The following is a 15,847-nucleotide window of genomic DNA, read 5'->3' on the forward strand; positions in this document are numbered from 1 at the left end:
TGAAAAGTCACAGTAAATAGCTCAGAATATGTTAGAGCAAATGTATTATACTTGATTTTAACTCCTTTGCTGCCACAGTAATAAAATAGTAGCTGTTGCCTATTGTTTAACATTAGCAACAATATGAAGAACACCCTGGGCAGAACATTATCGGGAGGCAAATTACGTCAGCTCCTTCTTTCCTGGTAAGGCAGGTGTCTGGCTAAACGGGTACTTCTAAAGGTTTTGAGCACTTAAACATTTTGCTGGGACTTATGAAGATTATTATAGGCACTGTTACACCTAACTAAAGGTTACAATGTGCTCATTAATCTCTGAACATGAAACTCTGCCTTCTTTTTAAGGTAGTTTCACAGCACATAATGTATTATTGAACATTAAAAAGAGAAATGAAGATTATGAGAGACGGAGTTAATGAGAAATGTGTATTAATAATGTGGAAAAGGTTGTGAATTTGCAAAAACTGAAAAAATTCTGTAAATTACAAGAAGTACGTATACTACAAATAAGCAGCTTTTGGTACAGGTTTTGTTTTTTTGTGTAAAGGTTGTAACAAAACTGATCACATTGTGATAATTCTCCTGGTAGATGAGAAAAATAGCCATTCAAATTTCATTGTGTTGTAGGAATTCAATATTTTTTCATCGTTTTAGCCTAGACTTCACCAAACATATTTGTCTAAGGTGACTTTAAAACTGATTTTAATAGTTTTTAGAAGAAAAATTATTTTTACCTGGTAAAAATGCTACCAGATGAACTTAACACTGACTTAAAACTCATGGTAAATACTAGTCTAGATTAGGAAAGACTGAAATTTGAAGATATTGTGAAAACTGCAGATTCACTATTCTGTGGACATTTTAGGAAGAATTGAAAAAATACAGAAGAAACTGAATTTATTTCTATAGAATGAATAAGGCCTTCAGTAATATAAGCATAGAGGTGAGAATGAAGGAAAAAATGCTAAATTATTTAAGGATCACTTCTTTTCTTTGGGGAATGACTATTGTTAAGTAATTTTACTTCCAGTCATTCATGCAGACAAATGTCAAATGTTTGAATGTTAAAGCTAATCTATAATTTAAAAACAAATGGTAAAGTAATTCACAAAAGTCTATGTATAATAAATATTTCTCTATGTGATATAAGACAAAAGGGACACAGACATGATTTAACACATAGTATTTGGTGCCTGGTACAAAACAGGGGTTACTACATGATAGTGACTAACTGGGCTCAACCACAGAAGGTGAAAGAACAATTTTAATTATTAGAGAAAAGACTTAAAGATCTACTCTTCATGTGAGCTACATCTGATATCAAATACATGATACCATTGCATAAAGAGCTCTCTGCTTATTTTGCAGTTATTATCTAAGAATTTCTTAGTGTTAAAAAAATTAAAATTGATAAAAACTTAAGGTCATTTTAAGGATGCAATGAATGTATAGTACAGGCAATGTTAGCAACTGCCATGTTTACAAGAGTGAAATAATATTTAGATTAACGACTTCAGAATATTTGGATTAACAACTATTATGATTAGATTAACAACATAATTAACTATTATGCTGACCAAACACAAAAGACAACTTCAGTCCATTATAAACAATATTCAAAGGAGGGAGAATCAAGATTTCAAAAAATAAAAGATAAACACATTTGATAGATTACTTCAAAAAGCTCAAAACAAGCAGGAAAGTATCAAACTATACAGCATTCAAGAATTAAGAAAACTTCAGGTACAGCATACATTATTCTGACAGTAAGAAATGTAGAATTAAGAAAGATTTGGAGGTTGGGAAAAAAACAGGACAGAGTAAATTAGTTATAGTATTTCTTAAATAAAAACACTTACAACTTTCATAATTGATTTTTCCCATGCTATTGATTTCTGTAACTGCTGAATGCACAGAGCTACCTGTGCAGCACTGCGAGCTTCTGATAATGCCCTTCGCCATACCCTGAGCCCTGGAGCAATATCCTCTTCAATTCTGCATTGAAATATAGAAAAATTAAGTAGGTCATGTCCACACTTATGGTTACTGAATATGAAACAATCATCACACTGAAAGCCAAGCAATGACAAAACATGTAACAGCCAATAAGTATAAGGTTTAAGCAACTAAATTTGATGTAGTGCATAGACCGTGGCTACGTGCGTCAAAGCTTAGTCACAACCAGGTAAATGTAAGATCACTTCGCAGGATTATCAACGCACATAACAACAACAAAAAATGTTTTACAAAGCACCATGCAAATAGCATGATCCATGTGGATCACAGACATACAAGAAGATACATAGATAACAGGCAATAGAAAATAGGCTCCAATTAGCAAAGAAGCACAATAATTTTTCAAGTTAATTTCAATAACCTACCCGTCACCATCACCACTAATGGATGGTGCAGGAGCAGGGACAGTAACTGTGCCCACATTATCCAGTTTGATCTGAATGGTGGTACTTAAGGGGCTCTTCAGATACCTTCTTTCAATGTTCCGCTCCAAATCAGCCAGCCTGGTTACAGCTATATCTAGGGGGTTTTCACTCTTCCGTTCTAGTGCATGCGCACTGCTTTCTTCTTCGCCAGTAAATTCTCCATCGTGCTCCTTGCACAATTTAGAAAATGACTTATGTTCAAAATATACCAAGTCCTCCCTTTCTGATGCAGGTTCTGGACACATCCAACCCTATATATCAAGAGAATAATGTTGTTATGGTTTCCTCTTAAAATGCCTGATGGGTGAATTACCTTTACTTAAAATACAGCAGCCGACACCAACAGATCTCAAGGATCATTACTAAAAGTTTTTACCTGGCGTTTCCTAATGCTAGGTAAAAACAAGAAAGAAAATTATAAGAAAGAGTTCTAAGAGAAGTTTGAAGAAGAAAATTTAACAACTTTTGATATTATGAGAGGTATAGTGGACATCAGCAAAGTATTCTGAGGGACTTCACACTAACTGCTTATTCTTCCACGGGACCACTTTAAATGGAAATCCCTCAACAGTAGGAACTGTGCCTCCTGTCCATTTTCATTCCTTCTGCCACTCCTGAACAGGCCCTTGTACTGCCCATCCTGGCCTCAGGAGCTCTGCATAAGCTGCTACATTTGCCTGCAGAGCTTTTCCCCTTTCCTCTGCACCTAGTTAGTGACTCCACTCATCCTGTGGCCCTCACGTGAGAATTTATTTCTTCAGGGAATCCTTCCTTGACCTCTTTTAGGAGGTAAGTCTCTCTATTATAGACTCTCATAGAACCATGTAACATTCCATACCTGTGGCAGTCACAATTTGATACTGCTGTGATTATTTAATTAATATCTTTCTACCTCTAAATTCCCTGAGGGCAGGGACGATGTCTACTTTCACTCATTTCATCTCCAGCAGTGTGAAGGCAAATAATAGACACTCAAAATACATGTTGATTGAATAAATGAACGAGCTTATAATTCAGCTTGCTTACAATGATCTTTTAGCTCAAAACCCTTCAGAGTCCCTAATGTTTAGTAAAGTCCAGTTCTCATATTCCCATTCAGGCATCCTACACTGCAATCAAATTCCATGACTTGTCATGCCACAAACATGTCCTGAGCTTCCCGAGCCTGGTGCTCTGCCCAGTTATCAACTCTTCCTGGTACGGCATTCCTTGTTCTCTGTCAGAAGCTTCTCCATCTTCTCAAGTTCCATCTTGACTTCTACAGGCAATCTTCCTTGATCTTTCCCATATCTCCACCAGAATCAGTATATTCTTGTCCTAAACTTATGAATGACTTTGTATGTCTTCACTATCAGTTACTAGATTCTGCAGGGCTGTATACATGTATTATTGCCCTAATGTATGGAATGCTTTCTGAGGGCAGAAACCACATTTTATTCAATTGTGTGGTGTCCACTCTCTGATGTAGAATAGGTACTTTGTAAATGCACAGTAAGTAAAAAGCAGAATGAACATTATCCTTTTTATTAAATCTCTGTAGAGATAATTATTTTTCTTACATATTGGAATTCTTCCTCTTTACCTCAAGAGAATATTCATATTTAGAAAGTATGGATGAATTTATAAAGAGTACACATTAGTGCATCATATATGTCATAACAAATGAACCTCTTTTGTTATGGAAGGGATATGAAATTGCTAAATCAAGGGAATCCTATAAATGTAATACATTCTGATTTTTGCAAGGCAAAAGACAAGAAAATGAGGACTGAATTAGATTTAGAGAAGCTAGAAGGTTGAAAACTGTCTGCAAAGCCCTGTGACAGACACAGCTTGCCACCTCAGAAAAGGTCCTCAGTGCCATTGTCCAAGAGCTCTCTATATTTGGCTTATCATGTTAATATACTTATGAACAGCTCGGTTCACTATTAAATATGCAGGTGACTTAACTAGGAAGGAAGTTTAATATTCTGTATGACAGGACTGTGATAAAAATAGTTTCATATGCTGAAAAATATACCCAAATGAAATTAATAAAAATATAACAATGATAAATGTAAATTTCAGCTTTGAAGTTTAAGCAACCCATCAAAGCAATATTGGATGTGATACAACACACTTAAAAGCACAATGAAAGATGCAGAAGGATTTTTTTTTAATAACACATACTCAATGGAGCAATGGTATGATGTGGATGTTAAAAAGCTAGTACAAATTGGCATTAAGAGAAGTACAGTGCCAGTTTATACATCTCTGTGTTTAGTTAGGGGTACATTTTAAGAATATAGACACTGGTGTTTATTCAGAAGAGAATCGTGGACCTGGAAACCATTTCATGGGACCAGTGGTTGAAGGAATTAGTCAGCTTATAAAAGAGAAAACTTAAAGAGAGACACAGGAACTGTGTTTAGAGGAACTAGAAGAGTAATTCGTCTTTTTACATGCTCTCAACAGAATTAGGACAAGACTCTTGCAGATTTTCCTACAGTATACAACAGAATTTACATATTTTCAGCAATATTGAAAACAGAAATGAATTCATCTAAGTAGTACCAAGCTACCTGCTTAACGTGTCTTCACAATGGCTAGTTCCCGGGGCTGACCACATAAATATTTTGTTTTTAAGAAAAGAATTCATTAAATCTTTTATAGATGTTAAAATGTTTTGTGGTTATTTCCATCACTTGTATTTTTAGATTCCTCAAGACTAATATAACTGCAATTCATTTCTTAAAAAAACCATAATAATCCCATAATACCGTATTAACAGGATGTTAAAACATCTCACTTAAAAAACCAATTTCATTTATCTTAGCTAGTGAGAACACAGTCAAGAACATCTAAGCAGTTAGTAATGTGTTAAGGTCAATAAACCAAAATCTCAGTATGTCACCAAGAAAACGTTAGGCCCATGCTCTGACTTTACATACAATTTTAAAAAGCTGATGCTACACTTTCCCAACCAACAGCCAATTAGAACCGGCAAATTAAAACCAGACGGGGATGGTTATTGGAGGAAAACAGGGATAGTAGAACCAATCAAATTCAAACCAGCAAGTAGTAACAACCAACCATGAGAGATGATGAAGACAGACTATGGAAAGCAGATGCAGTAGTTTAAAAGGTAAAGCACACTAGGGCCTTTTCATTTACTGTAGGGCAAAACCTCTCCACAGTCCCTGAGGGAATCATTACCCAAGAATTGGTCTTCATACTGATGATCTGGTGTCACCAAGGGAATTTAAATCAAACTCACCATTCTCAATTTAAGAAGGCAGGGTAATGGTAACCTAACTGATCCAACACACGTTAAAATATTATGGCACTAAGTAGAATAATTTTTATTTCTCCAGAAAATGAACTTGTATAGAAGAGTTCATTTGTTGAAGATGCCAGATTAGTGAGGCATTTTTATACTGTATTATAGTACCAGGAGGAGGATACATATAGTTTGCTAGTACAATTTCAGTAAATGATAAATTTTTGCTTCCCTAAGGTGGTAATTATGTCTGTGGTAAAAAAAGGGACATTTTGTTAGCTCTGGAAAAATGACATTTTTTGAGATCCTCCAAAGTTTCTAAATGCCAGTATTAAGGTAGTTAATGCAGCTAATTTGTAATCATTGGTAGGACAGTATCATGGCATAATTTCACATTCTCAGTAAAATATGAAATATTGAATCAAATTACACAGAAACTACCTTTTCTAAGCCTTTTCAAGTGTCTATCTCATGCTAATTCATCATCCATCCATTTATTCTCAGAGATATCACATTATCAATTGAGAAGAGACATTTATATTCTTTTTAAAACCAAAAATTTTTGCACAAAGGTAAAGCATTTCTTTTCTTGTCCTTTTAGTTTCAATCATTGCTGTGACATGGTAATGCCCAGTCAATAAATAATTAAAACTTTACATATATATGTAGGATGTGAGTATGTGTATCATAACATAACATATTTTTAAATTAGCAGTTTTAAATCATAGAGAGTGAAAGTTCAACATATAACATGGCTACATAACATGGTTTGCATACAAGACAATTACCAGGCATATAGGAAACACTGCAGAAGTAGTTTGCCATTACATTGAGAATGGCTGAAACTATGAAATCCTGCTTGCGGTAAAGAACTGCAGACCAGAAATGATATTTTTTAATGCCATTAAGGAGGGGGGCAAGATTTAGTAAAAGACTTGGGAGGACAGACCTGGTTTGATTCCACATTTAGCCACTTACTATATATGACCATTGACAGGTTACTTACTCTGAGCCTTGTTCCTTACCTGTAAGATGGGGGAAATTAATCAGATCATTTTGAGAATTAAATGAGACAAAGTGAAAACATTTAGCATAGTAACTGGCATATATCAGGCATACAATAAATATTAGTTACCTTCCATTATTCTACAAACAGATTTTATTCCAAGTGAATTTTACCTTTACTTGCAAACTTGCTGATGCGACTCTCCTTTCTAGATCTTCTACCTGTTGAAGAATACTCAAATCCACTTCCATTGCTTGTTCTTCTACTGACCAGTTCTCCACAATATCTTGAGTTACCTGGTTTTCTTCATTTTCATTTAATTCAATAATAGCAACTATATTTGAAAGGAAATTTATTTTAAAATCCACTTTATCTCTCAATGATTTCTTCCAGAATGTGAATGAAATTCCAGGGGTAACATACATGTACACTTAACACACACAAATTCACTTGTGAATATGCAGGCAGCTGACTCTTGCACAAGGAGGAATAAGTACTCTTTTTAAGAAACAGAACAGTATGTCTGCAGGTTGTAACAAACTATCAAAAGTAGTACCCATTTAAGAAATGTAAATTGTTTTTGAGCAAAATAGGAAAAAAAAGTCTTTTAGTAATAAATTAAGAATTAAGATACTAAAGTATGCTTTAAGATGAAAGAATTAATTCTCATAACTAAGCAAGAAATCTCTTTTAGGTGCCTACCATCCTTATTCTTGATGCAGGCTTGAGTGATGTAATCCAGGTGTTTCTGAATTTGTTTTTGTAATGCCTTTTCTCTTATTCCTCTGAGATGTAGCACTTTGAGCAAAGCTTTTAAGTCCTCTGGGTCAATAATTCTCCACCAGCCAAACTGCATTTCTAAGCCAAGATAAACATGTAGAGCATTTACAAATATTCAGAATATGAATTAATGGCATGATGTAAACGAAAAGATTTATAACTGTACATAAAAGCATCAAAGATTCACTATAATACAGAGATCTGTAACAATACAATAAAGTAAGTGGCTATAGCAAACCCTCTCAAGGTACCCACCTTCTGGAATAGGCTTTGGACTAGGAAAATCTACTGGTTTGGCTACTTCAAGAGCTGCAGGTTGAGTTGAAGGGACTTTTTCGCTCTGTGGTACCGGAGATTCACTTTTGTTTGACGCAACACTGGGAGTCAAGAATGCATCAGCGTTTCCTTCTGACAGTCCCAACCCCGATCCCACACTAGGGACAGGTGGTGGGAATGGAATACTGGAAGTAAGCATGCCCGTGGGCCACCCACAAAACTGGAGTCCCATCACAGATACTCCACTTTTCATCTGGAAAAAGAAAATATTTTAAAAGTAGAACAGTCTAAGAAGTTAGGAAAAATGTTTAAAAATTCTGAAAAAATATTTTCATTTACCTCAATTGGAGGAAAACTAAATACAACAGCAACAACATTAAATTCCATCTTCTTATTTGCTCCCCAAAGTAATTTCCCTTTTAGAAATACTGTAACAGTAACAAGTTAGAAAGTAATTAAGGAAGCCTTTGCCTTAGACTTAGACTCCTAGAAATCAGTAGTTCTGATGAAGCTTGGTGATAAGCAGTTCCAACTCTCTACAGTTTTCAAACTGTGGCAGGAATAATACTGTAAATATTCAACTGATTCTCCTTTAGTGTTCATGGAATTAGAGGTTAAATACAGCAACATAAAAACGAGTTACAATTAGCAGTACTAACCTGAAGAGGTGATAAAGCAAATGGGTTTAGGCCAACGGGATTTTGAGCAGGAGATGGTCCAAGAGGAGGAGCTGGGGCAGGCGAAGGTGACTTGGAGGGCGGGTGGGACTGAGGGGTCGCTGAAGAAGCAGTGGGCGCGTTGGCACGGATAAGGGAAGTGTCATCACAAGGTGTTCTTGGCAAAAGGCTAAACCATTGTCTACTCTTTTCAGTCAGTGTTTTTAACAACTGGTCACTGGGGAGAGGACTGTAGAACTTTCCTGGATCACTTGAACTAGTACCGAACAGATTCGAGTCTGTCTTTTCCATGTTGTTTTGTGTTACTGTTGACTGTATGCTGCCCAGTGAGTGTTTCCCACTGTTCTGGTGAGGCAGTGCACACCCATTTGCACTACTATTTGGTTTGGGGGTCATTACATCTGACTCAGGAGGCATCTTAGCTACTTCTAGAAGCTTGCTTAATTTGGAAAAAGAGCCAGGTTTCTGAAGAAATAGATTTGTGTTATCTTTTTCTTTAGGATCTTCCTTTTGCCCACAACGATCTGGATTTGAACAATTTAAAGTGTCCTCAGAAGTCTCAAATATTTCTTCTTTGATCTGGATATTTTCTGCTTTTTTTAGTTTTTCTCTTTCTTTTGCAATTTCTTCCAGTCCTACAAAATCGAGAAGTATTATGAAGATCAGTTACTCTAAATCAAGCCATACTATATTTATTATTACTTATCAAGTCATATGCATAAATACTTTAACAAATTTCTCTAGGTTACTTAATACTCTTCAGTTTTTTCTCTTAATAAACTAGCTTGTTATGCTCATTGGAAAAAATTATGCAATTTTGTAATTAACCACAAAAAATTACAATAATAGAAAATATTAAAAGCCATAATATACAAATTACTACTAACATTTTCGTATTAATTTTTCCAGTTCTCTATGCACACATGACATCCTATTTTACACGTAGTTTTCCATCCTGTACATTTTACTGAATAATACTCTTTAAACATTCTGATGTGTCAATAAATATATACCTACACCATAAATTTTAATTACTATATTCAGTGGAATATATCATAAATAATCAATCTTCTACTGATAGCTATTAGTAGGGTCCAATTATTCATTATTATAAACAATGCTATAATGATGAATGATCTTAAATCTGTATCTTTGGATTTTTTTTTCTGATTTACTTCCTTAGAATATATTTCTAGAAAAAAAACTGAGTCCTAAGATATGTACTTTTCAGAGTTTTTGAAATATATTGTCAAATTGCCCTCCAGAAAGTCTAGATCAATATACAATCATACTTACACAAGAGCATCTGTTTGCCTACACCCTCAGTGAAACTGAAGACTATCAATAACTTTTGTCTTTGACAATATCCGGGAGGTGAGAATCTAAACTATATTTTTTTCTGATCATTAATGAGACTGGGTATCTTTCTGTAGGATTACAGGTATTTCTCCTTCGTGAACTTCTTGTCCATATTTTTGACCAGTGTTTTAAAAATAATTCATAAGAAATGTTAGAAAAATATAAACCTACTTTATTTAATTTGAAAAACGATGTATATTCAAGGTAAAATATTCAGTAGTGAGAGGATAAAGTAACCCTTTCCTGCCCTACTCTCTCAGTTCCTATTTCTAATCTTCAGATGTAACTATGGTTAATCAATCATGTCCATCCATCCTTTGTGAAACCTTACACGCATGCATATGACTATCAGTTTGTGCTGTTACATAAATGGGATGCTACTGTTTTCTGCAACATTTTTATTTGGATAAAATCCAAATTCCTAAGCAAGGCCGCCAACACTCTATATGATCTGGTTATTTCCTTTCTTGGGGCCTTTGCACTTGGTATTCCTCTGCCTGAAATACTGTTTTGTTGACTGGCTCCTTATCCTCTATGTTTCACAAAGGTTTTCTCTGATTACTCTGTTTCAAGTAGGGTCCCCATCTTATTATTCACCTTAGAATATCATCATCCTTTATGTTTCTTTTGCAGAATTTACCATTATACACATTAACCTAATTTTTTATTTTTTATTTTATACCCCACCCACACACTACAATTTAACTCAACAAACTTTACTTGAAGGCAGAGCAGTATTATATTGCTTTTGCAGGATCCCAGCTACCTAATATGTGGCTGCTTTGAAACTAGGGCTCAATAAATACTTTTTGGATGATGAAATAAAAGGTTGAATTTACTATTTTCACTATTTACCTTAGATTGCTTTCCATGGTGAAACATATGACTGTACTACATTTTCCTTCAATCAGCTGCACAATATTCTATTATATGGAAATATCATTATTTATTTATTCATATATGTATAGCTTGCAATGCAAATTTCCTTAACTTTGTACAAATTACTAGCTAGCAAGGAAGTACTAATATTTGTGCTTGATTTACTCTGAGAACTAGTATCTCAAAAACCATTTTCATATATCCAAAAACAAACAGACCAACCAACCACACTAGGTCTGAGACTAGTAGAGGATTTTGAAGGTGATACATTTTAATAGCCTCTTCACGGTGGTCATTAACTTTAATATCCAAATTGCTTACTTATAGACAATTAAACCTCTTCTTAGAATGTAAAATTATTTAAAAACTTGAAAGTTTATAAGGATGTTAAGTATACAGAGATTCTTTAGATAGTTTTCGATCACCAATTTCACATAATTCCCTGTTCTTTCCAGCCCTTACTATGCTTCCGATGGACACTTAGGCTGGCTCCCTATGTTGGCTATTGCAAATAGTGCTGCAACGAACATGGGGATGCAGATTTTGTTTTGAGTTTACATTTTCATTTGTTTGGGTAAGTACCCACAAGTGAAAGTGCTGGGTCATATGCTAGTTCTAACTTTTTTGAGGAACCTCTATACTGTTCCCAATAGTAGCTGCAACAATTTACATTTCCACCAACAGTATGCAAGAGCTCCCTTCTCTCCACATCCTCACCAACACTTATTTCTTGTCTTTTTGATAAGAACCACTCGAACAGGATGAGGCGGTATCTAATGTGGTTTGTATTTTCCTGACAATTAATGTTGTTGAGCATCTTTTCAGGTACTTGTGGCCATCTGTGTGTCTTCTTTGGGAAAATGTCTATTGAGATCTTCCAATTGTTTATTTTGCTATTGAGTCATATGAGTTCTTTATATACTTTGGATATCAGGCCTTTATCAGATATACAATTTGCATATATTTTTTCCCATTTAGTAGATTGCCTTTTTATTCTGTTAATGTTTTCTTTTGCTGTTCAGGGGCTTTTTAGTATGATCGTCCCACTTACTTATTGATTTATTAGTTATTTAGTTTCTATTTTCCATGCTTTAAAATATTTTTATGTTTAAATATTTTAAGCAATCAGTTAAAAAAAGAACTCACTACACTATCCTGTTAACATTCTGACCCATCCATATCAATCTTTAAAAATAAACACAACTGAAGCCTCTATGTGCCCTCCCTGATTCTATTTCTATCAGCAACTTTTACCCTGGGAAGGCAGACCATGACTTTGATGCATCATTCCAATACGTGATTTTATACTCATTCTTCATATACTTGGAATCCACAAGAAATAAATTACTGTGCAGAACAGTAACACTGCTTGCTATATGCCAACAATATTTACATGCCAGCCACTATTCTAAACCATTTTCATGTATTATTAACTGGTCCTTTGTGCCCCATGAAAAATTTTTATTAAAATAAGAAAAGGGTAGTTATATTGTTAAAACCAACTGTTTTATATAGTATCTGTTCTAGACATCTATGTGATTAATCAGTCCCTTCTTTACACTGGACTGTTAAACTTCTACATGGATGGCATGGATTAATGTTTTGTTTATCTTTGAAACTCCGGTGCCTAGAAATGCCTGGCACATAATGAGTGTTTAAGAAAAATGAGTTGAAAGAAGTTTTTGCCTCCCTATACCACCCTGGGGCAACTGCTACATGTAAGCACTGACTTAACACTTTGGCCCCATCACAATTTACACATTTGAAAATGCCCAGACATAGTATTCTGAAAAATTCAATTCAAGACAGTTTCCTGAGCCTATAAATGCACTATGTACTACACTAGTTAATTTAACAGAAATGGAGCCAGAAAAGCATAGTTTACAGGTAGAATATGAAGGATGTGTGATAATACTTAAGAAAGTAAGAATTTTAATGGAGAAGAAGGTAATCACAAATTTCAAATACATACAAGACTTCAAGATGAATGAGTCTTATGATAAGGATCTTAGATTTAAGCAGTTTACCTCCAGGGCTATTGTTAGGATGGATGGTTGCTGCAAAGGTTAAAGAATAAAGCACATGTTAGAAAATTTGACAGTAGGAAGGAAGAGAAATGGAGCAGCAGCTACACAGTCCAATACAGGTAAAGATCTGTGTCCACTAAATGGGTGGATGTCAGAAAGTGCGGAAGAAGAAAAATCATGGACTGGAAAGGAATATTTTTCAGTGAAACGGGTATTATGAGTTTAAAACGAATGAAAAACAAGGTTTTATAATGTTTATCCACAATGCAAATTTGATTCTGGAAGCACACAATATATCAAAGGAGTAACAGGGTTTTTAAATGCATGGTTTGTTATATTACTTTGTAACAGATTAATGGCTCCTACCTTCACCACTCTCCATGCCTTCTACAAAAATCCCCCCACACTGGGGAAGAATCCAGTACCGACGTCTGTAACGATCCTGGCCAAACATCATCGAACGTAAAGAGTGAGAAGCATCAAAGAGCTTCCTTCTGTACTGACTCTGTTGCTGTTAAAAAATGATGCATATAATTATGCTATGGGTGTTAAGCGCTTTAAAAATTAATATTTAAGTGACTTTATACTTATCATGGCTTTAGAGAAGATAGATTTCACTATTGAGGAAAGACAGCCAAAGAACTAGTATCACACGCCTGACTTCAGATCCACTAACAGTTGTAAAGGCAGAAATTACTTTGGGGGTAATTAGAATATTTTTGTTGCCAAGGATTAAAAATGTTTTATTTTATTAGATATCTTATAGTAAAGCATGTCTTATATTTGATAATAAACAATGTGATCAAGTGTTTCACTGAGCCAAAGAAAACTGACTCAATTCTAATGCTTACAGTGTGTAACAAACAATACTCACATATACCTATATTTGCCTATTTTTATACTCATGCTGCAAACCTTAGGCAGCATATGACTAAATTTTGAAACAACTGTATGATGAATCTAATAATGACATAAAATGCAGATATTTTATAATACTAATCCTGAAATACTTCACTAATGCTACTGAAATTCAGTTTTACATGAGAAGTACATACATATATCGTTTATAGATCCAGTGCAAATAAAACCCACAAATACACTAATGTAAAATAAAACACAGGATGCTGAAACTATTACCATGAAATCTGACTGAATTTTAAAAGTAATGAATTCCAAGAAATAAAATCATGCACTTACTGATTTTTGTATTTAAATAAAGAGCTAAAGAACATAGCTCTTGATTAAGTTAGTACCATGTCTTAAGAGGGAGGCCTTTAACATTGGCAAGAAACTTTTAAGGTTTAATTGTGAGAATGTTTCTGGAGCGCCCCATTTTAATTACTTACAAGAAACTTGCTTTTATTTAGGAGTCAGAAAAAAGGAATCCCATACAAGGTGGATTTTTAAAACATTGCAAAAATGATGTAAACTATAATCTGAAAAGTGCTTACTTTACTCAGCTTTTCAATCTGTTTTTCTAGCTCTTCAACACTTGCTGCTTGGTCACCTTCATCCTATACATGACAAAATATAGTATCACTTACCAGTTTTAAGATTTATTCAATCAATCAGTGAATATTTAACGAAGGCCTCCTATATGCAAAGTACTAGGATAGGCCCTATGGAAATGAGTCAGCCTCAGCTCTTGGTTCTTTGTTAACTAATAATCTGGTAGGGAGACACATGCACATCACACTAAGAAAATAAAAACCACTACATAGAGGAAGCCGTAGGGACCCCAAAAGAGGTAGAGATTAAGAGTCATGGAGTTCAGGAGAGGGTGAGGTTACTTTTAGTGGGAATCTTTACCAAGAGAGGCTACAGGGAAGAAGTTGTGTTTTAATTAGCTACTGAAGAATGGTTAGGAATTGATTAATCAGAGAAAAGAGGGCAGGGCATTCCAGAAAGAGTTTGATGTATCTTGACATGAAAGGTACATGAAGAGGTAAGACAGGAGATGAGGCAAGGATGAGTTCAGGGTTCAACGATCTAGAGCTATAAATGCTTGACCATGGTCAATAATGGGATCCTTTGAGGGAGGTTAAACATGAGAACTATGCTTTACAAAGATATTATGGCAATAGCTGTAAGGTGGCCTGGAGCAGGGAAAAGATTAAAATTGTCAAATCTGGTTAGTATTCCACTGCAAAGATTCAAGAGGGAAGGAGAATGTGGGACTTACTTAGGTAAAAGAAATAGAAATGGAGAAAAGCACATGGATGTAAGAGATTATTACCTAATTAGAAATGTTACGTAATGGCAACTCATGGGTTATGAGGCAGAGAGGGGTGAGGGAGACAGAGGAAGGAGTAAATTATGGTAAGAGTTTAAATCTGGGAGACTGCAAAAATACTGGTACCATTCACTGAAGGAGTCATTTTTAGGGCAAAGAAGATAAGTTATATTTTGAACACCTTGAGCTTTTAGAAGAAAAATAATCCCTCCTATATATATTACTAATTTCATAAGTGGTACTTTACTAGTAATTACATGAAATTTTTCATTCTAGAAAATGAATATAGGAAAACAACCACCAAATTATATGTTTTAGAGGGAAAGCATGAAGTAAAAGAAGGTAGATGTATTTTCTTTGTATCTTAGCCATGCTACTTCATATGGGCAAACTACTTAACTCTTCTAAGACTATTTCCTTTTCTGTAAATTGATAATAACATTTCCTGTAACATGGGGGCATTTGTGAGGGCTGAGAAGAACAGATCTGAAAGTAACCAGCCAAGTTCCAGGCACACAGTGTGCAAACTGGTTACTTTCCCTCTTTCTGAAAATTGTACCTAGAAAATGCAGGTACCTCTTAGGTTTAAAAAAGTAAAATTTGTTTCTGGTGCTCATTTACTAGAAGCATTTTTTAAAAAGCCACACTACCACCAACCACTCATGGGCAGATATTTCTGGATGAATATAGTTATCTCCCCAAAAGAAGGAAATGAAAATGAAGCCTCACTAGTTTTAGTATTATCTATCACTTATCTACTTCTCATCCAGTTTAGGGGAGCAAGTTACAGAGGTACTTAGGCATATTATTTGTGCTAACAGTAACACAATTTCTACTTCAGGAAAGAAACCTTAAAAGAGAACAGGCCCAATGAGCCTCAAATAGATAATTACATAATTACATGTCTATGT

At 34.8% G+C, this 15,847-nt stretch overlaps 1 protein-coding gene across 18 annotated transcripts in view; it reads right to left on the reverse strand.

Moving 5' to 3' along the window:
* Positions 1-15,847, reverse strand: part of BAZ2B (bromodomain adjacent to zinc finger domain 2B) — a 153,230-nt gene that overhangs the window by 13,932 nt on the left and 123,451 nt on the right. For 13 of the 18 annotated variants that reach the window (XM_073241520.1, XM_073241517.1, XM_073241521.1 and 10 more), the window contains 8 exons: positions 14,155-14,217; positions 13,070-13,214; positions 8,421-9,073; positions 7,741-8,014; positions 7,408-7,563; positions 6,879-7,039; positions 2,381-2,691; positions 1,859-1,994 (listed from right to left, as the gene is read on the reverse strand). In XM_073241520.1, coding sequence (XP_073097621.1) covers positions 1,859-1,994; positions 2,381-2,691; positions 6,879-7,039; positions 7,408-7,563; positions 7,741-8,014; positions 8,421-9,073; positions 13,070-13,214; positions 14,155-14,217 — 1,899 coding nt within the window. The remainder of the gene's footprint in view (positions 1-1,858; positions 1,995-2,380; positions 2,692-6,878; positions 7,040-7,407; positions 7,564-7,740; positions 8,015-8,420; positions 9,074-13,069; positions 13,215-14,154; positions 14,218-15,847) is intronic. The other 5 variants (XM_073241524.1, XM_073241527.1, XM_073241533.1 and 2 more) reach the window with 2 other exon arrangements.

This window comes from Manis javanica, chromosome 7 (genome assembly GCF_040802235.1).
Source record: "Manis javanica isolate MJ-LG chromosome 7, MJ_LKY, whole genome shotgun sequence".
Taxonomy (NCBI): Eukaryota; Metazoa; Chordata; class Mammalia; order Pholidota; family Manidae; genus Manis; species Manis javanica.